The 23,860-nt window shown below is 44.3% G+C and overlaps 1 protein-coding gene across 2 annotated transcripts in view; it reads left to right on the forward strand.

Annotated features, from left to right (window-relative positions):
* Positions 1-23,860, forward strand: part of DENND5B (DENN domain containing 5B) — a 141,307-nt gene that overhangs the window by 62,690 nt on the left and 54,757 nt on the right. The window contains exons 2-3 of one of the 2 annotated variants that reach the window (XM_064155788.1): positions 4,529-4,638; positions 11,741-12,407. In XM_064155788.1, the coding sequence (XP_064011858.1) occupies positions 4,529-4,638; positions 11,741-12,407 (777 nt within the window). Of the gene's footprint in view, positions 1-4,528; positions 4,639-11,740; positions 12,408-23,860 lie in introns of those variants that run through there. The other variant, XM_064155790.1, reaches the window with a different exon arrangement.

Raw genomic sequence — 23,860 nt, forward strand, 5'->3', positions numbered from 1 at the left:
AGGGTAGAAAACTGGCCCCAAAATCACCAGGGAAGGGCTCAACCACTGAACTGCCGAGTTGCTGCGTGCCTCTGAACTGCAGAGATTACCCACTTAGTATCCACCAGATCACAGTAACATCGTTTTGGCACGCAAAAGGAAACCTTTACAGAAGGTTGAACTCCTGTAATCACTTGCTGTTAGCAATAGAGAAGTTAATGAGGTCATCCACATGCTCTTTGACCTTTAGTAAAAGCAAACAAAAGAATTGAGAATCAGATACCTGCATTTCTGCTAATTCAGTTACAAGGTAAAACTCTGTCAGATGTGAGAGACATTGAAGGTCTAATTAGGAAATAAGCTCATGCATATTTATTTGATTAGACAAGCATATTAATTACTATCTGCTACTAAGAATTAAAGATGTTGCCAAGTGTATTTAAATGCATGCCTGGAGAGAGAATTTTTGATGGATAAGCTTGTTGGGATTTCTGTTCTGTGAAACTTATGAATTGGTGCATGACATTCTGCCTTTATTTCCAATGCCTCTGCAAGGAACTTTCTGGATCAAGATGAGAGGCTGTTCTACTGTTCTGTAGGGTAATGGCTTCTGGTTTTGTGTGCTTCAGTCTAAGCTTTGTAACCAAGCATGGAGAGGGTCCTCACGGAGCTTGTGCTCTGTACTGTGCTCTAGCAGCTAGTGGTTAGTCTGATCCAGCTTGACAGATGTGAGGTGCTAAGCAGCTAAACCTTGACATGTCTTTTGATCCAGTTTAGCTGATACTTTCAGTTCGCTTTATTTCTGTTTCAGGTTTTCTTTCTTTCTTTTGCTGGGTTTCTGGTTTGTCTTGAGCGATTCCAGGAACAGGCTGGATTCCTCTGCCAGAACTCCTCATGTCCTAATGTTTTCATTTATTTCTGCTTCAGGAGGTATTGCTGCAGTGCTGCATCATCTTGGGCTTTTTCTCCTCTCAAGCACAAAACACCATCGCAGAAGCTGTTTTCTCTCATGGTTACCCACCAAAATCAAGCACATGGTGCTAGAGGGAAAAATAATTCTGCAATCTGTCAAAATCCTGTGTTTAAAATGAGGTCTTGTATAGAAATATCTCAGATTTTAAAGATACAGGTGTCTTGGGAAGGAAAATATTTTACACCTTGTCTCTGAATGCATTTGACAGCAAGTGCTGTAGGAAGAGCTGGGTAGCTCTCCTCCACTTGGCCCTCAAGCTCACTTGGTGCAGTGGCTCTTACAGTGGGTGAGCTGCAGCCCCAACACAGCTGACTTACACCTCGAGGAATTTCCACCTGCCTACACATGTCCTCATGGAGGAGAGCTCCAGCATGAGCCTCTGCTTCCCCTTCTTAACCAAGTGGGTGGCTGGCATTGATGTAAGAAATGCCTCACCTTAGTCTCTTCTTCTGCCACCTGCCCTCTGTTGTGCAGGTGCTGCTGTGGTGGCCCTAGGACGGCAGCCCTGAGAGGCAGTTCTCTGCACTGAAGATGTGTTAAGGATTTTGTACAAGAAATGATTTTCAACCTTCTTAAAACTTGGCCTGGATAATTTTTACCTTGTGAACTGCAACTGTTCTTCTCCATTTCCTTGTGCTTCCTACAATTGCCTGCAGATCCTGAGCTCTGCTAGGTAGAAACTGAGAAGCTCTGCTTTCAAGGAGCTATTCCTACAGATAGATCCCTGGAGGCAAATGATTGCACAGACTGTGCTTTGCAAGGAGCAAAGGGCATGTGCCAAATGGCTATGACCTCAGAAACCTGTGAGTAACTGCTGAGTGATGAATTTTGCAGTGTCACCCAAAGGCTGCCAGCTTGGTGCATGTAATTCAGCAAGCACAAATTATGCTGCCACAGTCTACTTTGACTTCAGAAAGGTGTTAGTGAGGTTAGTAACTTATAGCTTAGTGTTTCTGTAGGAATGGTGGATTGCTTTTAGAGCTTGCCAAGCAATTATTTGTTTTCATCCAGAATAACCTCTTGTTAAAAGCACAAATCAAATATTGGATCTGTCTTTAAATATATATATATATATATTTCTTAAAGAAATGAAATCCAGTTCTATTTCAGCAGCTTATTCTGAGAAGCATCTAGGCAGCACTAAGGTGTCTCAAGGGGTGCTCTTGAATGTGAAATAAGGTTTGGTGAAAAACATTACATGTTGTGAACTTTCACCCTGTTCATCTCTCTCAGGTGAGGAGTGAACTAAACAGGAAAGGCCCAGTGGTAATCTTCAAAGCAAGAAGCCTGAAGTTAGTAACCTGACACCTGAGAAAAGTGTGGTCGATGGCAATATAGTTAATAGATTTTAAGAACTTCTTATAAGGTTAAACCTCATGAGGTTCAACAAGGCCAAGTTGCAAGGTCCTGCACCTGGATTGGAATCATCCTCGTTATCAGTACAGCCTGAGAGAGGATGTGATAGAGAGCAGCCCTGCAGAAAAGGATCTGGGGGCACTGGTAGGCAAAAAGCTAGACATGAGCCAGCACTTCCAGCCCAGAAGGCAAATCTCATGCTGGGCTGCATCAAAACTAATGTAGCCAGCAGGTCAAGAGAGGTGATTCTGCCACTCTGCTCTAGGACACCTCACCTGGACTACTGTGTCCAGGGGCCCTCAGTACAAAGACATGAGCTTAATGGAGGAGGGCCATGAAAAATGATCAGGGGGCTGGAGCCTACAAAGACAAGCTTGTGGGAATTAGGGGTCTGTTCAGCCTGGAGAAGGCTCCAAGGAGATCTTACAGCAGCCTTCCAGTACCTGAAGTGAGTCTAGAAGAAAGCTGGAGAAGGACTGTTTACAAGGGCATGCAGCATTAGGGTTGGGGGGAGTGGATTTAAGCTAGAGAAGGATAGACTTAGACTGGACATTAGGATGAAGTTCTTTACTGTGTGGCTAGTGACACATTGCCCAGGGAGGTGGTGGAGGGCCCATCCCTGGAGATAATCAAGGTCAGACTTAACAGGCCTCTGAGCAACCTAATGTAGTTGGGGATGTCACTGCTAACTACAGGTAGGTTGGACTGGCTGACCTCTAAGTGTCCCTTCCATCCTAATGCATTCTATGATAATATGATTTTGATTACTGTGTTGCATACTATCTAATAGTGACAACTCCATTAAGCACATCACTATTAGCATGCTGATAACTTCTGTATGCTGGATGCATTTCTGCTTGAGTTCTACTTTCAGTCTTCCTCTTTGCATTTGCTGGATTATTTGTGTGGAAGAAGTCTGTCCTTGAAATTTGATGTAGAAAAAAATAAATGTTTAATCTTCACCCAGGACTTGTGATATTAAAAATATCTATAATGACTCCTTGAATAATTTAGAATAGCTGAGAGGTGCTCATATATTTTATTGACTATACAACAGTTTCTAACAAACTTGAGAGAAAGTGATTTTTCAGCATCTAGGTAAAGCCATTTCTAGATATTCAGGCTGTAAGAGAGGGTGGAGAATTCAGGCCCTTTTTGGATAAAATTCCAGCAGTCATTGTTCTCTTATCAGTAAATGACCATGCTGTAAATACTGTGCTGCAGTCTGTGTTGCAACTGTAGTAAGATTTTATGGGTAGGAGAGTAAAATCAGACTGAATGTGTATATTTTCTGCTTCTCTTTCAATAGTAGTACATCTGTTGGGAGTGAACATTCCCAGCAAAGTGAAAGCTACACAGGCCAGCTCTGAAGCCTCACTGTTGTGACCGCCTGGACAGATGGGCAGAGTCCAAGGGGATGGGGTTCAATAGCTCCAAGTGCAGGGTGCTGCACTTTGGCCACAACAACCCCATGCAGAGATACAAGCTGGGGTTGGAGTGGCTGGAGAGCAGCCAGACAGAGAGGGATCTGGGGGTGCTGATTGATACCCACCTGAACATGAGCCAGCAGTGTGCCCAGGTGGCCAAGAGAGCCAATGGCATCCTGGCCTGCATCAGCAATGGTGTGGTCAGCAGGAGCAGGGAGGTCATTCTGTCCCTGTACTCTGCGCTGGTTAGACCTCACCTTGAGTTCTGTGTTCAGTTCTGGGCCCCCCAGTTTAGGAGGGACATTGAGATGCTTGAGCGTGTCCAGAGAAGGGCGACGAGGCTGGGGAGAGGCCTTGAGCACAGCCCTACGAGGAGAGGCTGAGGGAGCTGGGATTGGTTAGCCTGGAGAAGAGGAGGCTCAGGGGTGACCTTATTGCTGTCTACAACTACCTGAGGGGTGGTTGTGGCCAGGAGGAGGTTGCTCTCTTCTCTCAGGTGGCCAGCACCAGAATGAGAGGACACAGCCTCAGGCTGTGCCAGGGGAAATTTAGGCTGGAGGTGAGGAGAAAGTTCTTCCCTGAGAGAGTCATTGGACACTGGAATGGGCTGCCCGGGGAGGTGGTGGAGTCGCCGTCCCTGGAGCTGTTCAAGGCAGGATTGGACGTGGCACTTGGTGCCATGGTCTAGCCTTGAGCTCTGTGGTAAAGGGTTGGACTTGATGATCTGTGAGGTCTCTTCCAACCTTGGTGATACTGTGATACTGTGAAATCATTATTCCTTCATTTGTTACAGGAGAGAATTTTGACCAGAGTCCATTACGAAGAACCTTCAAGTCCAAAGTTTTGGCCCATTATCCTCAGAACATTGAGTGGAACCCCTTTGACCAGGATGCTGTCAACATGGTATGTAGAGGAACTGTCTTCTCTGCTGTTTTGTGGCAACTTCGACTCCAGTAGTTCCTGGGTTGTTTACAGCCAGCCTCTGTGTTGTGATGATGAAGGTGCTCTGCTGGAAGTAAGAGCACCCATCCTTTGGTTGCTGGTTGAAAAGCTGTAGAGGAATAGGTATTGTGAAAACATAGAGTACTTTCACACACAACACAAGTTAAATCCTGCATTTCTCTCATTAGTTCTACTTAAGTCTATGGCATGATGAAACAAGTCTAATCACTGTCTCAGTGACTGGGTGAGAAGGGGTGTAGTCACCCAGCATATATAGTCACAGGAGAAAAGGAGGTAAACCAAGGAATTTTTAAGATGCTAATATTCATATGAAATTATGGAGTGAAAAAAAATCCTTAATGCTGCATTTGGCAAAGAAAAGAGGAATATGCAGAAGCTGGAACTTAACCTAAACCACAGCCTTTTTGGGTAGTCGCTTCTAATGGCACCTGTAGGTCAATGCAACTTCTGTACATCTTTTTCTTCTCAACTAACTGATGTGAATGTCTGTGTGGCTAAGTCCTGTCAATAGTGAATGTCCTTGTGGCTAAGTCCTGTCAATAGGGGAAGGAGGAGGAAATGGTTCTGGAGTGGGGGCAATGATAACTGAAAGACTGATCTACCAGAAACCTTCCCAAAGATATCCCATTCAGAGAATGTCTCCAAAATCCCCAGAGCATTTGGTAAGAACATATGCTGGCAAAGAGAACAGATTACTAGTGTTTGAGCTTCTCAGTACAGATAGTGTTGTTTTATGACTTCAGAGTTATTGTAACAATAATACTAAACAATATTAATGCTTCCACTAAATAAAATGGCTTTTGCAGATGCAAAAAAATCATTTGGAACTTCTCTGCAACCATGAAGATGCAGAAATCTACAGCTCATCTCAGTTTCTGTTGAATTTTCTTTTTTAGCATTGTGCCAAGTAACCTGAAAACACTCGAGCTGGAAATAGCAGTGGTACAGAGAGCACATGGAAAGGCAGAGATGAGCCTGGTCACTCCCTCTGCCCAGTGACAGCTAGGGATTTTTGTCCTCTGCTTCAAATTGTGCACTTGTGGACATAGTGTGTGATATTTGGGCTGGTCCCCACATCACTTTGCTTATACAGAAAATGTGAAGGACTCAGGATGATGTTTCATCAGCACATTTAAGATGGCACTAACTCATAGAATCATAGAATCAACCAGGTTGGAAGAGACCTCCAAGATCATCCAGTCCAACCTATCACCCAGCTCTATCCAATCAACTAGACCATGGCACTAAGTGCCTCATCCAGGCTTTTCTTGAAGACCCCCAGGGATGGTGCCTCCACCACCTCCCTGGGCAGCCCATTCCAATGCCAATCACTCTCTCTGTGAAGAACTTCTTCCTAATATCCAGCCTAGACCTACCCTGGCACAACTTGAGCCTGTGTCCCCTTGTTCTATTGCTGGTTACCTGGGAGAAGAGGCCACCCCCCACCTGGCTACAATGTCCCTTCAGGTAGTTGTAGACAGCAATGAGGTCACCCCTGAGCCTCCTCTTCTCCAGGCTAAACAGGCCCAGCTCCCTCAACCTCTCCTCATAGGATTTGTGCTCCAGGCCCCTCACCAGCTTCGTTGCCCTTCTCTGGACATGTTCCAGCACCTCAACATCCTTCTTGAATTGAGGGGCCCAGAACTGGACACAGTACTCAAGGTGTGGCCTGAGCAGTGCTGAGTACAGGGGAAGAATAACCTCCCTTGACCTACTGGCCACACTGTTCCTGATGCAGGCCAGGATGCCATTGGCTCTCTTGGCCACCTGGGCACACCTGCCAAGGCTTTTAGTTTTGCCTTTGAATTGAGGGGGTGGTCAGAGGAGAACTGATGGTGGGGCGTGCAGGAGGAATATGGCAGCAAGAGGCAATAGCTGGCATTGCTGCAGTGTTTGTCTTCTCACATTACAGTAAAAACTGTCTAGTATTCATGAAGTGTGATATTATCAGACAAAAATGGAATGCTAAAACCAGCAGGAGACCTATTAAAATACAATAATTGAACTGAGCTGCAGTCAGCTGAAATCAAATAGCTGAAGAACACATCTTTCATTTGCAACATGTCCTGGAGACAATAGAAAACCCCTACAAACTAAACAACAGCAAAACACCAAACAAACACCCAACACCCACCCACCCACCCCCTTTACCAACAGCACCGTCTTTTGGAACACTTCTTTATTGTTTAGATCTTAAACATCATTTAAAGTAATATTCAGCTAAAGGAAACCCCTTGAGGCAATTATTGGCCTTTCTGATCTTGCCTTGCTGTATTAGTTCTGCTGATGTGTTTGCTTTATATGAGCTTCCAGAAGCAATTTTCCCCAGAGAAGAAAATGCATAAATCCATGAAGGTTAACTTGGGCAAACTCTGGCTTTGCTGAGTGCCTGAGGAATTTCAATTGCCTTCTGAAACCATCCTGTCACTTTAAAAAATAATCCCCTGAAGTCCCAAGCAATCACTCTGCAGTGAGTCATGTTTTCTCTCCCTTTCAAAGAATGTATCAAAGTACAGAGTTCTTAATAGGGAACTATTTCTTCCCCCCACACACACTTCTTGGGATTAGTCCTGCCAATTGTCACATATAGCATTTGCTGTGGCCATTCTGCAAGTACTGTGTTGTAGCGAGCTGAACTTCTCAGTAGAGAGGAAAGTCAGGTTTTTAGGAAAGCCCCCTCCCTTTTGAGCTCCATGTTTCATCAAGGTATGTACATTTTTGCCTGTATTTCACAGTATCACAGTATCATCAGGGTTGGAAGAGACCTCACAGATCATCAAGTCCAACCCTTTACCACAGAGCTCAAGGCCAGACCATGGCACCAAGTGCCACGTCCAATCCTGCCTTGAACAGCCCCAGGGACGGCGACTCCACCACCTCCCCGGGCAGCCCATTCCAGTGTCCAATGACTCTCTCAGTGAAGAACTTTCTCCTCACCTCCAGCCTAAATTTCCCCTGGCACAGCCTGAGGCTGTGTCCTCTTGTTCTGGTGCTGGCCACCTGAGAGAAGAGAGCAACCTCCCCCTGGCCACAACCTCCCCTCAGGTAGTTGTAGACAGCAATAAGGTCACCCCTGAGCCTCCTCTTCTCCAGGCTAACCAATCCCAGCTCCCTCAGCCTCTCCTCGTAGGGCTGTGCTCAAGGCCTCTCCCCAGCCTCGTCGCCCTTCTCTGGACACACTCAAGCATCTCAATGTCCCTTTTAAACTGGGGGGCCCAGAACTGAACACAGGACTCAAGGTGTGGTGTAACCAGTGCAGAGTACAGGGACAGAATGACCTCCCTACTCCTGCTGGCCATACCATTCCTGATGCAGGCCAGGATGCCACTGGCTCTCTTGGCCACCTGGGCACACTGCTGACTCATGTTTCTGAACTCTGAGGCAGCATTGTCCATTTAACGCCTCATGTACTGAATTAAAAGAGTGAAAGGCTCCCCAGTGTAATATGAAGGAGCAGGCTTTAGTACAAACAAAAGCACATTTCTTTCCACCCCTCACTCACACTGCAACCAGGTATGGAGCTTGCTGCCATGGCATGTTGTGAACATGAATATTTTACAGGGGCTTAACAAGTGTAATAGAGGATCTAATGGAGAAGAATTGAACCAGTGCTAGTGGGCAGTTGTCCAGAGGGGAGCTTTGGTTCATAAATATCTGCAGCTGATGATGTCTGGAAAGAGAAAGGAGTGGGTGGAACTACATTGTGTGTGTGTCCTGCCTCTGTGTTTAGGAAAAGGGTACCTTCTACTTATCCCTTCAAAAGATGGAGTATGAATTAGGTATCTTTTTTGTCTGTCTTTGTGCAGCTTTCTTTTATCTTTACAACTCATATTGATCTTTAAGCATTTAGCAAGTGTGATTTAATTCCACTTTTATTTTAACTGATGAATATGTTTAAATATAAACCCTAAAGTGTTCTGAAAACCAAAATCTTGGCCTTTGATCAGTAATCTTGGGTAGCTTTCTGTGTTTCTGTGAAGATACAGTAAAGGTGACTGACTGGCTGCCTTCTCACTGTTAGCCAGCCAGTTTCACCAGCAGGCAAGGCTTTCAGTGCTCTTAGCAGGTCCTGAGCTGCTTTTTTCCAGCACTCTCATGTGATGCATGTGACAAACGCAGATGAGATGGGAAGTGATTGATGTCCATGGCATTAAGATGAAAGTTTTCATGCATTAACTGCTGATTTTAAGCTTTCTACCACTGGAAAATGAACACAGGCCCTTCCTTTTGATCTTAGCTTCTTAAGTGACTCTTGATTCTTCCCTGCCTTGGTACTTTCCCATCTTCTTTCTTTCTCTGTCCTTTGTAGATTTAACATCAGCAGCAGTCTCAGTACCAGGGTTTGCAGCCAGGGTCTTCAAATGTTGATATTCTGCCAAACTGTGACAGAAATGGTTGAGTGTCCCTTTCTGTGTGTGCATACTCAGAATATAAAGGACAAGGGAGCAATAATTAAGACTTCCAGGGAATTTATTTAAGACAGCCTTCTGAAACTGTCTCAGATGGTCTGAATTTCCCTGAGGCTTTTCTGTTCTTGATTGTACCAGTATTTATAATTTGCTTATGCAGGTATTTTACTCTCCTACGAGGAGAGGCTGAGGGAGCTGGGATTGGTTAGCCTGGAGGAGGCTCAGGGGTGACCTTATTGCTGTCTACAACTACCTGAGGGGTGGTTGTGGCCAGGAGGAGGTTGCTCTCTTCTCTCAGGTGGCCAGCACCAGAACGAGAGGACACAGCCTCAGGCTGTGCCAGGGGAAATTTAGGCTGGAGGTGAGGAGAAAGTTCTTCCCTGAGAGAGTCATTGGACACTGGAATGGGCTGCCCGGGGAGGTGGTGGAGTCGCCGTCCCTGGAGCTGTTCAAGGCAGGATTGGACGTGGCACTTGGTGCCATGGTCTGGCCTTGAGCTCTGTGGTAAAGGGTTGGACTTGATGATCTGTGAGGTCTCTTCCAACCTTGGTGATACTGTGAGACTGTAAAGTGAAGAAAAGATAGCCTTTAATAGTGTTGAGATTAAAACCTGCCATTTCAGTCTGATTGAATTGGATAAGGCTGCCAAAGAAAGCCTACATTCTACAAATATTTTTTTTATTAATCAAACCTGCCAAAAAAAAAAAAAAAAAAAGAGTTTGAAAGTTCTATATTGTGCAGAATAAATTAAAGTGTGAAACAAGTAAATTTTTACTACTTTTTTTATCCATTGTAGAAGGCTTAACTGGGATTTGGCTGCAGTTCGTGGCTATAAAGTCATGGTTTATCTCAGCAAAGTCCATCAACTGCATTAAATTGTTCTACCAAACTCCAGGATATTTATTTCCATATACATTAACTTTAAAAGACTATGTAGGAGCTGCCCTAGATAAATTAGAATGAGAGTATTATGCTAGTTTGAAGCTATCTAGAATGTTTTGGTGAGAAGGATTAGATTACAGGCTGTGAAAGGGAAACAGGATAATGTCTACTTCACTCATAGGCTTGCTGAGATGTAGAAGAATAAGAATCCAAACATAGATAAGGCACAACTTCTCCTGCTGGGGAGCTCAGAGCTGCATTTTTCTCTCTCTCTAGCTCTCTGCCATTTCACTGATTAATCCACTTTGCTTCCTAACCCCCTGGCCAAACCTCCATCCTTCCTTGGGACTGGGCTAAGGTTGAGAGGGGTGGGAGAAGGTGGAAGGGTGGTTGGAAGCCCCTCCTGGGTACTCAGGTTTCTGGGAGGGCTGTTGTGTTTCTGTATTACCTTTTACCTTGTATATTTCTGTGTATAACTGCATATACTGTAACTATATGCTTGCATATTGTGCTAAGCTGTAAATATAAGCTTCATTCAAATTTCCAGAGCTGGCTGAGTCTAGTCTGGGTGATTTCCAAAGTGTGTGGGGGTGGGGAACACCCAAACCATCACAAGTATTGTGAAGTGAGTCTGGACTGCTTATCTAAATCCCAGCTGGACTAGCAGCAGCTTGGGCAGGCTGCTGACTGGTCTCTGCAAGGTGCACTGACAAACTTCAGAGTGGGATGTGCCTGAAAATACATAACTCTTTCTTCTGACCTCTTCTTCCATGTAATTCTACTGGTAAATTCTACCAGTAGAATTTACACCTGGTCAAGATGGTACATTAGAGTGCACACTCAGTTCTATATAGATTTGCATCCCATGGGAAAGCTGCCTTCTAATGTTGCCTTTTGGAACAGGAGTAGTAGTACTGCAACGGCTCCTTCTCTATCCTTTTATTTCTTCAGATGTAAGGTACAAAGGAAGCTTTAGTTCTTCATTTGTAAACATACTGATTTAGTTAGAACATTGGGAGTTTCATGCTGACACATTCAAACAAGTTTAGTGGGGTGTTTGTTGTTTTGTGTTAGATGACTAACAGAATTCCCAAGGAACACCTGGAAAAATGCCTTTAGTTATCACTAGGGTCACGCTTCAGTGAAGCTCCAAAACATTTTTGCTGAGTGGTAAATAAAACATGATGATTTCACAGATTTTTGGGTGTTTTCTCTCCCCATTCTACCTCTTCCCTCTTCTTTCAATACAAGCTATTTTGTAGCACTGAAGGAAGAGAGTAAATGTAATAGCTGTCAGTCTTCTTTTCTTTTTCCTTTTAAGAAAGATCAAAGAATTCCAAGAAGTCTGTGTAATTTGAATTCAGTGGTGTAAGATGCTTCTTTGACTCTCTGACTTTAAAGTACTGTGGGCATAATATATGCAAATAAGGGAAAAAAAGTGGATGGTTTTATATTATGCTTAAATAAATGAGGCCAGGACTATTCAGTAGTGAAAATAACAGTAGTGAAAATGACTTGTAGTGGCTTACTAGATGGGTCATGTTGGAGGGCATTCTCCCTTCTTCAGTCCTGTCTACCTCTTAAGTTGCATCAGTTTTAGGCTGTTTGTTCTTGGGCTACTTTTCAGAGAGATTATGTTTAATGAGATGTGGCTTGTTGTGATGCTGTGGATAAAAGGAATGTGCCTCTAAAGCAAAGTAACAGAACAAAATTGTAACTTAGTTAACTCTATTTCTTTTCTCTTTTCTCAGCTGTGTATGCCCAAAGGGCTGTCTTTCAGGACACAGGCAGATAACAGAGATCCACAGCTGCATTCGTTCATCATCACCAGAGAAGATGGCTCTCGTACGTATGGATTTGTGCTCACGTTCTATGAGGAGGTCACAAGCAAGCAGATCTGTACAGCCATGCAAACACTCTACCAGATGCACAATGCAGAGCAATACAGCAGTGTCTGTGCCTCCTCCTCTTGCAGCATGGACTCCCTGGCCAGCAGCATTGACGAGGGGGACGCCACATCCCTTGCCAAGCTCCAGCGGTACAATTCCTATGACATCAGCAGAGACACACTGTATGTCTCCAAATGCATATGCCTCATCACCCCTCTGCCCTTCATGCAAGCCTGCAAGAAGTTCCTGATCCAGCTCTATAAGGCAGTGACCTCTCAGCAGCCACCACCTCTTCCCCTGGAGAGCTACATCCACAACATCCTCTACGAGGTGCCCTTGCCGCCCCCAGGAAGGTCACTGAAGTTTTATGGGGTTTATGAGCCCATCATTTGCCAGAGACCTGGCCCAAATGAACTGCCACTCTCTGACTACCCACTGCGGGAGGTCTTTGAGCTGCTTGGCCTGGAAAACCTGGTCCAAGTTTTCACCTGTGTTCTTCTGGAGATGCAGATCCTTCTCTATTCACAAGGTGGGCATTCATCTGGTGATGCACATTAGGTCTGCTCCCAGCAGGCAGTTTCCGGGCAGCTGCAGCCACAAGAGCTGTTGATTTTCAGCAGATCTGTGAAATGTGAGATGTAATGAAAAAGTGTGAGAGAAATGAGCCTGTCCTAATGAAAACCCTAAATAATTGTTTCCTCTAGGCTGTCTAGGTGCTGCTTGTTTAATTATGCATTGTATTTATCACTTGTGACATCTAGCAGTACAATTTGCTTGATTATTATCCTTACGTTGTCCTTGGTCATGCTCCAAGACAGCATGAAACTAATCCTGTCTTCTGCAAGTTGGTGTCTGCTGGTATTTTTACAGAAGATACTCATGCATGCTACTTACCATTTTGAATTTCAGCAGTACATCACACTTTGAGAGATCCTGTGTGATAAATGTGTCCTGGTTAAAGCACTGAGAACTTCTTAGTTGTGTTGAAACTGGGTGGAGTTGTAGGGCATCCCTTCGTAGGGGTTGGTCTCTTCTCCCAGGCAACCAGCAATAGAACAAGAGGACACAGTCTCAAGTTGTGCTGGGGGAGGTCTAGGCTGGATGTTAGGAGGAAGTTGTTGGCAGAGAGAGTGATTGGCATTGGAATGGGCTGCCCAGGGAGGTGGTGGAGTCTCCATCCCTGGAGGTGTTGAAGAAAAGCCTGGATGAGGCACTTAGTGCCATGGTCTGGTTGACTGGATAGGGCTGGGTCCTAGGTTGGGCTGGATGATCTTGAAGGTCTCTTTACCTGGTTGATTCTATGATTCTTTGATTTGAGAACTTTTCAGACAAGGATGTTGGTGGTAATTTCTGAGGCGCTTAGGACTGTAATCAGCAAAGGCTAACTGTTTGCATGAAGCCTGTCCATGTCGAAGTATGCCAGCAGGCTTTTGAAAACATGGCCTCTACCTTTTCTCTTCTGGCTGTGTCTTTCTGCAACAGTGCAATACTTTGCAACAAGTCTTGGTAATTTTGGCTTAGCACTGGACATGCTCTGAGTTTTCATACCCGTGTTACTGTTTCCCTTATGATGCTGGTTGCTGCCAGTCTGGCCTGGGTGACACTGGGATACCAAAGTTATGTGCTGCAACTGTTGCAATGCGTCTGAGTGCTCTAACAAGTCAAGTTTCCCACTGGGGTTGTCCAAATGTTTTGGAGGTTCTTAAAGATTCATTGGATGTTTGTGCATATTATGTGGGTTCCCAAACAATTTCTGTGGTGCTGGTTCTACCTTTGTGAATGGCTCCTCAGGGATACAGTTTGGGGGACTGGTTTAATCAGACCAGAATGAAGAACTTGAAGCTAGGAGGTATATGTACCCCTTAAAAAAAAAAGGAAGAAAATATGCTGAATACCTGAACTTCTCAAGAGATGTGATTCAAGCAACAAAGCTTGAGATGGAGAGGAAAGTATGGGTAAGGAACCTCTGAGCTCCAGAAGTGAGCACTTGCCTTTGTTATATGAAAGAAAGGGTCAGTAAGTGTGTATTAATAATACTAATGAATAAATGACTGAGAGTGGGGAAAAATGTTGAGGGAGGTGGAAGGAGGGTAGTGCTGCAAATGACTGTATTCAAAGGATTTCTAGTTCTTTATGGAGCCCTTCTCCACATGGGTTCCAGGGGTTTGCTTTCAAGAACTGAAAATGAAAGGCTTTATCTGCTCTTGGCATGAAGTGTGAGCAGAAATCCTGCTGTTAGTTTTGATTAGGTTGCTTTTCCCCTCCCTTCTGCTTCTGTGTGTGTGTGCTTACCTCTCTCTTCCTCAGTTTGAATCATGCTGCCTTTACCACTTGACACTGGGTTTGATATTAAACAGCAACTCCTGTGAAAAGACTCCCCATCACAGCTTGCCATTCCTATCAAACCCTGGTCTCTGCTTGTGGACTCACTGAAAACTGAGATTTACTTTTTTTTCCATTAGCTATAGGAAAAATCTGCTTGTCAGATTATATTCTAGTAAGTTTTGTGCAAATGGGGAGCAACCTGCATATGCTTCAGTTTCATAATAGTCCTTGAGATGGATACAAAATATCCACTGAAGAATTCTGACTCAGTTTTCAGCACCACCAAAAGTGCCAAAACCAGCACTATTCATCACCATAAATAAGTGGATTCCTTCCAGTTACTGGCTTCAGCTTAAGGGCTTACTCGTTTTGTTTGTTTTCACTGTGGCACTGTTTAAAAGGAAAAGGAGAGTGACAATTAATCTTCTCCACCCTCCAAAATTGAGATTTGTTTTTTTATGCTTGGGTTGGTTGGTATTTTCTTCCTCTCTCTATTATTGATGAATCTAGAAGTGTCCCTGACATGACCTTTACTTCCCAGTCTAATGTAGACACAACTTGGTGGCACAGGGGAAAAAACATACATTTGTATTAGGGCAATACTGGGATTATGTAAATAGCATCATAATGCCTGTTCCCAGAGGTGAGGAATGTGGAGTGGAAGTCAAATGCAAAGCCTCAGTTTTGGTATATTCTGATACCTGAGGGGTTGGCTAATTGTGCACTGCAGCCTCTTTTAAATGTCAGTTTTGCAATTCCTGGAAGAGGAAAACCAAGCAACTCTTGTACTATTGAACTAGGCTAGATACTACTGAAATCTCCCCTCTAAGCTTCGAGAGCCATCGGGGAGAGTCGTTATCTTAATTCTCAAGTTCTTTCAGGTCAAAAGATGAAGACCAATTTTTGGCTTACATATCTCTTCTTCCAAGGTAACAAGTGACAAAGCAAATCCATCCTTTTCCCCTTTGTGCTTTAGAGAGAATGGACTCACTGGAGTGTGTTTCCAGTGGCCTGGCCTTAGTAAAAGATGGTCTTGTGCTCACAGGATGTGGTTTCAAGAAAGATAGCATTATGAACACAAAGTCAGAATTGACTGAAACAATACCATACTCAGGAAATCAAAACCTACTTCAGTGCACCAAGCTATTCCTGTGACAGCATAGCTAATAACACAAGTGGGGAATGTAAGCTATCTTTTTGAATGGTTCTAACCATGTTGGAGGGAAGCTTTTCATTCCAGCTTGTCAAAACAAACCAAGCAAACAAACAAGTTCTTCTTTTTAAAGAGTAAAGACTTCTTTTGGAAAGTTGAGTTGGAAAATGTGAATGGTCACACAATCCTGACCACGTGGTGAGCTTGCTGGCTGTTTGCTCAGGAATTGAAACTTCTCACTAAATATCTGAATTTATATTACTTTTTGCAGCCAAAAAAGAGTAGAAGGGATATGGATACCACAAGTGCTGGGAATCACTGGCCAAACAGCTTCAGTTCCTAACTTCATGGGCAGAAGGATGGTGGTCAAGAGGAGTTGCAGGTAGCTAAAACCAGCAAAGAGGTGACAGAAAGGTTGTGCAGAGACTGTACTGGCTTTTCTGGGATGATTTTTCTCTAGTCAACTAGCAGTTGATGATGAAAAGTTTATTTTTAACTCTGTAGCTGAGGAATAATGTTTCCAGCAGCCTAAAACAAAGACATCCAACTAAAGGAAGAGGTGAGAGTGTTGCTTGACTTTACCCAGCTTACCCTGGACATATTCCCAGCATGATATGAGAGTGTCTGGCACAGTTCTGTGAAGGGGACAGGACCAGGTGGTAGCTGTTAGTACAATGGCTGCTATTGTAAGCTTTATTTGCTCTATTCATGGTATTTTACAGGTGAGTGATACTCCATCACTTGGGAAAATGAAAGGGTTTCTGTGGACTATACCTTCACCTTATGGCTGTGGAGGTCAAGCAGAATGGTTGAAAGACAGGCACGAGAGAATGATGAGCTCATTTTTTTTGCAGTCACTTTTTAAGCTCTTTCACCCCAAACCATTTTAGACCATAGACAACTATGGTAATCCTCAATTTCTCTCAAGTTTATGATTTAAACTTTGAAGAAGCCTAGTGCTAACAAGTCATCACTATGGCTTTGAAAAACTGCTGTGGATAATCTTGTCCATCTGGGCCAAAAGCCACTCTGACTAAAGCATTTCAGTCTGAAGGTGTGGAACATCTGTGCTGCTTGGGAGCAGCAAACCTTGCTGTGTCGGCGTTAGAGCAACATGTGGAACAAGGCAAGGATAGCTTGGGAGCTGACAGAGACTTGTGCTTGCACCTCAGTGGCAAAACTGAACCTCAGAGAGTTGGCCAGAATCACATTTGGTAGGTAGATGCAATAAACTCTCTAAGTGTCAACTTAATATGGCCTGCTAAGGTGATACAGAAAGCTGTACCTTAAAGTGCTGGAAGCAGAACTCCTGTGGCTTCAGGATGCATATTCCCCTTTTGCCCAGTCATTAGTGGTGTCCTCAGGGTTCAGTACTGAGGCTTGCCCTTGTTGATATCTTTGTTCATGATCTGGATGAAGGGATTGAGTTTACTATCAGTAAGATTGCAGATGACACCAAGCTGGGTGACCATATTGACCTGCTAGAGGGTAGGGAAGCTTTACAGTAGCATCTGGACAGGTGAGACTGGTGAGCCAAGGTATGAAGTTTAACAAGACCAAGTGCCAAGTTCTGTACGGGGGTCAGAACTACACCATGGTAAGCTACAGACCTGAGGGTGTGTGGTTAGAAAGCTGCAACTTGGAGAGGGAACTGAAGATATTGGTTGATGGTCAACTGAACATGAGTCAGCAGTGCCCAGGTGGTCAAGAAAGCCAATGGCATCCTGGCTTGTGTTAAAAAGACTGTGGCCAGCAGGGACAGGGAGGTGATTGTCCCCTTGTGATTGCTGTCCTGGTAAGGTCACACCTTGAGTGTTGTGTTCAGTTTTGGGCCTCTCACTAGAGGAAGGACACTGAGGGGCTGCAGCACGTCCAGAGAAGAGCAATGAGGCTGGTGAAGAGCCTGGAGCACATGGCCTGTGAGGAGGGGCTGAGGGAGCTGGGATTGTTCAGTCTGGAGAAGAGAAGGCTGAGGGGAGACCTCATCCCCGGGGATGTTCAAGCGGTGTGTAGACCTGGCACATAGGACAGGGCTTAGTGCTGCCCATTCTGTGGTGAATTGAGGGTGATCTTAGAGGTCTCTTCCAACCAGACTTCTGTGATTCTGTAATACCTTCATAGAAAGAATTCTTCTAAGTTTAAATAGGGCACTTCTTTTTTACCAAGAAGGCTTTAAAATCCAAGAGGAGGGATTAGATAGTTTTCCTCTGCAGTTCTTCAGGGTGCAATCTTTGGCTTGTAGCCTTATAAACTGCCTCCTCTAGAAATCAAAGCTTGGATTGTGATGTGTTCCTTTAACTTCCAAAGGAAGGACATAAGAACTACCAGGCTTCCAATAAAGCAGGAAAAAATGGTGCATAGTGATACTCATGATGGCTAAACAAGGCACATGGTGTAGCACACATCTGACATCGTGTAAGCTTACAGACTTTCATTTTGGAACAGATTTTCTGTTGTAGTTTTATTACAGTTTATTCAATCATACAAATTAATTCTCTTGCAAGCACCCTTTATTTTACTCAGAACACAGGTCTCCTGTGAGACCATGGAGATGTAAGGGTATTGTGAATGTCCGGGCTTCCAGCAGTGTCCAAGTTAATAACACTCTATGATAGCTGCTAGAATTTCCCAAGGATCAGTAACAAAATGCCACTGGTGTGAGCTGTCTGTTGGAGAGAGATTAATTAAACTCTGGACCCTGTGGAAACCTCAGCAATCCATTTCATATGTCTGGCTTTCAGGGATTTAAACATGAGAGGGAATGTGTGGATGAGACAAAGATAAACTTCTTAGAGCTTAGGCTGTTTCTGCTCACTATAATTTTGAGCATTTCCCAAGCTGTTTTTCAAAGGGCCTCAGTAATCGCTCCTCAAAGGTTGAAACAGGCTTTGCATTACTTTTTTTTTTGCAGTCTTAGAAATGATGATACAAATTGCTATGCATATATATATATAGAGAGAGAGTCATCACATAGAAGGTCATGTCTGAAAGATCCTTCTTACACAGTCTATTTTGGGGGAGATATTTTAAAAGCAAAACACAGAGTTTGCCTTTTAAAGCATTTTTCACCATCTAGTTACATAGAAACCCTTTGATCTTCTGCTCATTATTTAAATAGATGCTCTCTAGCATTCATCAAAACCAATGGGAAGCTGTTGTGGAGAAGAGCTTACATAGAGACAAAAAGTCTCTATGCTGTGAAAGAGATCTAGGTGTAGGTCTCCTCAGACAGAGGAGGCTGCAGTGTGTGTCCCCCTGGAAAGGAGGCAAGTAATTGGATAGAGTAAGAGAACTTAATTATACTCTTACTTTTTAACTTATGTGAAAAGACAAAAACGTGTTCTTTAACTAGAAATGGCTTGGTTTAGTTGAGAAATATGAGAAATGTAGAAATATTTCTATATTAATGAATGTTTCTGTATGGAAATATTTCTATATTATTTCTCATAAAAGACAAAAACGTTTTCTTTGACTAGAAATGGCTTGGTTTAGTTGTCAATATGGCCTGAAAAGTCAAATGTTTAAAGCATCTGGAAACAAGGAAAAGGAGCTGATAGGTCTGTGCCACACCTTGAATCCTGTTGGTATTCCCAACAAACTGCAAAGGAAGATGGGGTAACTGCTTTTAACACTAAGCACACACAGACACACATGTACACTCCACCACCTCTGCTCTTTTGAGTTGCATCTTATTATTTTCCATCATAAGACATCTTTTTAAGAAAGGGGAGGGGAAGAAAGTCAAGTTAGTCCTTTATATTCCACTTATAGCAAGTGCTGGATAAATGACATAGCACTCAAAAGTAATCCTGAGCAAAGCTGTTGCTTTGATGGAGGCTGTGCCCTTCCGTCCACACTGCAGCCCTAGTACAGGGCTGCTGCCCTAGTACAGAGCTGCTGCCCATTGGGGAAGCTGCTGTGCCCCAGCATCACAGGGATGAGCTAAGGCCTTCCTGGGTCATCAGGGACATCTTCATATGCCTTGCTGCCACTTTGTCAGCTTTGTCACAGACATTTGCCCTGCTCTCAGAGGCTTAACTGTGCCAGTAATGGGAGCTAATTCAAAATTTCCTCTGTATTAATTCTTGAGGTGGCTCTTAATCATACACTAATTTATGCTAAACCACTGAGGGCACTCTACATAAATGGAAATTGACTGAAGTGGAAGATTTTTTTCCCATTAAGCATTTGCCAGGAAGGGAAAATGAGAAGAATTGGTTTTAGTAGGCACTGAATCATAGAATCAACCAGGTTGGAAGTGACCTCCAAGATCATCTACTCCAACCTAGCACCCAGCCCCAGCTAATCAACCAGACCATGGCACTAAGTGCCTCATCCAGGCTTTTCTTGAACCCCTCCAGCGACGGCGACTCCACCACCTCCCTGGGCAGCCCATTCCAATGCCAATCACTCTCTCTGCCAACAACTTCCTCCTAACATCCAGGCTAGACCTCCCCTGGCACAACTTGAGACTGTGTCCCCTTGTTCTGTTGCTGGTTGCCTGGGAGAAGAGACCAACCCCACCTGGCTACAGCCTCCCTTCAGGTAGTTGTAGACAGCAATGAGGTCACCCCTGAGCCTCCTCTTCTGCAGGCTGCACACACCCAGCTCCCTCAGCCTCTCCTCACAGGGCTGTGCTCCAGGGTCCCTCACCAGCTTTGCTGCCCTTCTCTGGACACCTTCCAGCACCTCAACATCTCTCTTGAATTGAGGAGCCCAGAACTGGACACAGCACTCAAGGTGTGGCCTGACCAGTGCTGGAGTACAAGGGCAGAATAACCTCCCTTGTCCTACTGGCCACACTGTTCCTGATGCAGGCCAGGTTGCCATTGGCTCTCTTGGCCACCTGGGCACACTGATACTATCTACCAGTACCCCCAGGTCCCTTTCTTCCTGGCTGCTCTCAGCCACTCTGTCCCCAGCCTGTAGTGCTGCTTGGGGATGTTGTGGCCAAAGTGCAGAACCCTGCACTTGGCCTTGTTAAATCTCATCCTATTGGCCTCTGCCCACCCATCCAGCCTGTCAAGGTCCCTCTGCAGGGCTCTCCTACCTTCTGAAATATAAACACCTGCTCCTAGCTTGGTGTCATCTGCAAACTTACTGATGCTGGACTCAATCCCCTCGTCCAGATCATCAATAAAGATATTGTACAGTACTGGGACCAGCACTGATCCTTGAGGAACACCACTAGTGAATGGCTGCCAGCTGGATGTGATTGACCTCAGAATGTTTCCCTGGGGGCAGAATTGACCCCCAGTTTGAGGTGCTAATTTTTAGTTTCAGACAAGTAAATGCAAGCTCGTCTTGATTATCCTGTTTGTGGAAATATTTGTTTTCAGGTTTACATAAATTGCTGCTTTGCTTTTGCCTTGCAACTCTGTGTCCCTCTTCCTTTGGGGATAAAGGTTGCTGCAATGCCATGTGTCACTTCCACAGGGTGGTCTGCTGGTAACCACTCCGTGCCACCAACCTGGCCATGTTTCCTGAAGGCAGGACTGGTGCAAGTTGATTTCTGTGGCAAGTAAACATTTCCTGAAGTCGTTTTGTACATTTTATCTGTCATCTCTTGAAAACCACCTGCCCTCTCTTGTCAGTCATCACAGCTGCTGGTATACAGACCAGCTGAAAGCTAGAAGCTTTCAGGATGCTTTGAGGTCTGTGGTGCATAGATGCACTGCCTCTGTAGAGGTTTGATTTGAAAACCTTTGCTTTCTTAAGCAATTTTTGTCTCGGATGTGAATTTCAGATTTCCTTTTCCTTCAGTGGGATATAAACAGTACAGTCTAAAGGCAGCAAGCCCTTAGGCAAGTCTGATATCTTGTGCACTCTTACTCATACTCAGAGCAAAATAGTAATCTTTATTTTCCTTTTTTTTCCTTACATACCTGCCTTGGCTAAGGCAGGTGAGAGGCCTTGAGCACAGCCCTACGAGGAGAGGCTGAGGGAGCTGGGATTGGTTAGCTTGGAGAAGAGGAGGCTCAGGGGTGACCTTATTGCTGTCTACAACTACCTGAGGGGTGGTTGTGGCCAGGAGGAGGTTGCTCTCTTCTCTCAGGTGGCCAGCACCAGAACAAGAGGACACAGCCTCAAGCTACATCAGGGGAGATTTAGGCTGGAGGTGAGGAGAAAGTTCTTCCCTGAGAGAGTCATTGGCCACTGGAATGGGCTGCCCGGGGAGGTGGTGGAGTCGCCGTCCCTGGAGCTGTTCAAGGCAGGACTGGACATGGCACTTGGTGCCATGGTCTAGCCTTGAGCTCTGTGCTAAAGGGTTGGACTTGATGATCTGTGAGGTCTCTTCCAACCTTGATGATACTGTGAGAGTGTGATAATCCTTGTCTTCTTAGAAAAACCAGCAAGAGAGTAGTAGTTACTTGTAATTCTTTGAGTAAGTGGGATGTGAAAAACAGTACTAGTCACATGAAAGTTTTAAAGCCAGTTCACATGTTTCCCTCTGAAGAATTATCTCTTACTCATTAAGGCTCATCCATTTTTTTTAATTTATTTTTTTTTCTTTGTTGGCTTTGTTTTGCTTACAACTATTACTTAGAATCCTTTTGTTCCTTTTGATAAGGTACTCTTTGAAAACATCATCTAATTATCATCCTCCAGGATACATGTTCAAAGACATGGTGTTGCAAAGCTGTGGTTTTACTAGATGCACGTTGAAAAAGCAGTAGAAGAAGTGATGTCCAGGTAGCCCATGGTTTCACATGCTTCCAAGTGCTGTCAAAGGACTTTAAAAGGAAACAAAAGAGGATGCAGAGTCTATTTTTAAAGCACTGGGCTGGGTTTAGCAGATCCAGGCTGAGACTCCAGCTCTGCAGTAAGCTTTCTGCCTTACCTTCAGTAGGTTACTGGAACAGAGAGTTGGAAAACTGCCAAACGATTCTTTCAGCGGGAAGGCTGCATGTGTTAAAAGCAGAACGGCAGCCTACTGATCACAGCAGGAACACTGTTTCTGGCTTAAATGAGTGTGTGTGCTCTCTTACACAGGCTTTACACTCAATTCTGTGGATGGGCATTTGCTGAGAGAGTCCCAGATGAAATTCTTTTCTGTCTGCAACCAAGGAATTGAACCTGTTTTGCAGTAACAGCTGAACTAGGAAAGCTGTTTATAAAAAACCAACCAACTAGTAGCTTATTAAGCTAATTGTATCTAGCAGTGCCTGTTACCAAAATTATCCTAGTGACTGTGTTAAACATGATCAGTAGCATCAAGGAAAAGTGAGCACACATTTCCAGAACTGAATGTCCTTATCCAAAAAGACACTTGCAGCTTTTCTGTGAGGATCTGTTATTTCAAATGATTCTGCAGACCAGAGCAGACTTTGAAATCCTCTCATACATATTAAGAAATGCTATTTTCTGTATTTTATTTTCTCCCAGGCAACCAGCAACAGAACAAGGGGACACAGGCTCAAGTTGTGCTGAGGGAGGTCTAGGGTAGATGTTAGGAGGAAGTTCTTCACAGAGAGAGTGATTGGCATTGGAATGGGCTGCCCAGGGAGGTGGTGGAGTCACCATCCCTGGAGGTGTTTAAGAAAAGCCTGGATGAGGCACTAAGTGCCATGGTCTACATGACTGGATAGGGCTGGGAGCTAGGTTGGACTGGATGATCTTGGAGATCACTTCCAACCTTGTTCATTTTATGATTTTTAAAGCTTCCAGAGTTATTCACTGTTATGAGACAGCTAATCTTCATCAGTAGGTGTTGTAAGTTGGGTTTGTGCAAGTGCTCCTCAACAAGGCAGCCAATAAACATGTATAAATATGGACCATTGCATAGGGAGGGTTTCATAAATGGCTAATCTGAGGCTTCAGATGCTTTTGAAATGTAACCCTGGGATTGACTTGTATGCATGGAAATGATTTTGAAGATGGAGTGACAAGCTATTAATAAGACAACATGAAAAATGTTTTTTCCCTGCTGTCTAACCTTCTGCAGATCAAGTCTGATTTTTCAGAGAGGTGCTAGTAAGGAGAATGGGTTATGCAGCTTGTTGGTTTAATTTGCCTATTTATGCAAGTGCATCTTCCCAATGACCTCCTAATAGGTAAGAAGTGTCTGGTGACAGCTTTTTTGCTGTTGCTGATGTCTGCCAGGGTATCAGGTTGGCTCATTCAGGAAATGGGAAAGGCCAGGCTGGGTTCCTACCCAGGGAAAAGCAATCAGTAGGGCTGTAGGGGAAAAAAACCTTACCTGACTCAGAACCAAAGTGTTTGTACATATATATCTTTAATGGGGTAGGGCAGAGCAGTTAGGTGAGATGGGCAAAACCCCAGGTGTTACCAAGGCTGTAGATCTGGCACCGATGAGAGTGGAAATCTTTGATTGAATAAGACAAAGCTCTTGAGATTTGTCTGGCACTGCTGAGATCTGGTTTTGAATACAGCCGTGGGGGAGCATTCGCCCCTGCCACACTTGCTGTTACTGTCATAGCCATGCATGGAAGCTGGGAAGAGCAATTCATTTTGCAAATAGTGAAGAGTAGCTTACACAAAGT

The sequence above is a fragment of the Pogoniulus pusillus genome, chromosome 15 (assembly GCF_015220805.1).
Source record: "Pogoniulus pusillus isolate bPogPus1 chromosome 15, bPogPus1.pri, whole genome shotgun sequence".
NCBI classification, from domain to species: domain Eukaryota; kingdom Metazoa; phylum Chordata; class Aves; order Piciformes; family Lybiidae; genus Pogoniulus; species Pogoniulus pusillus.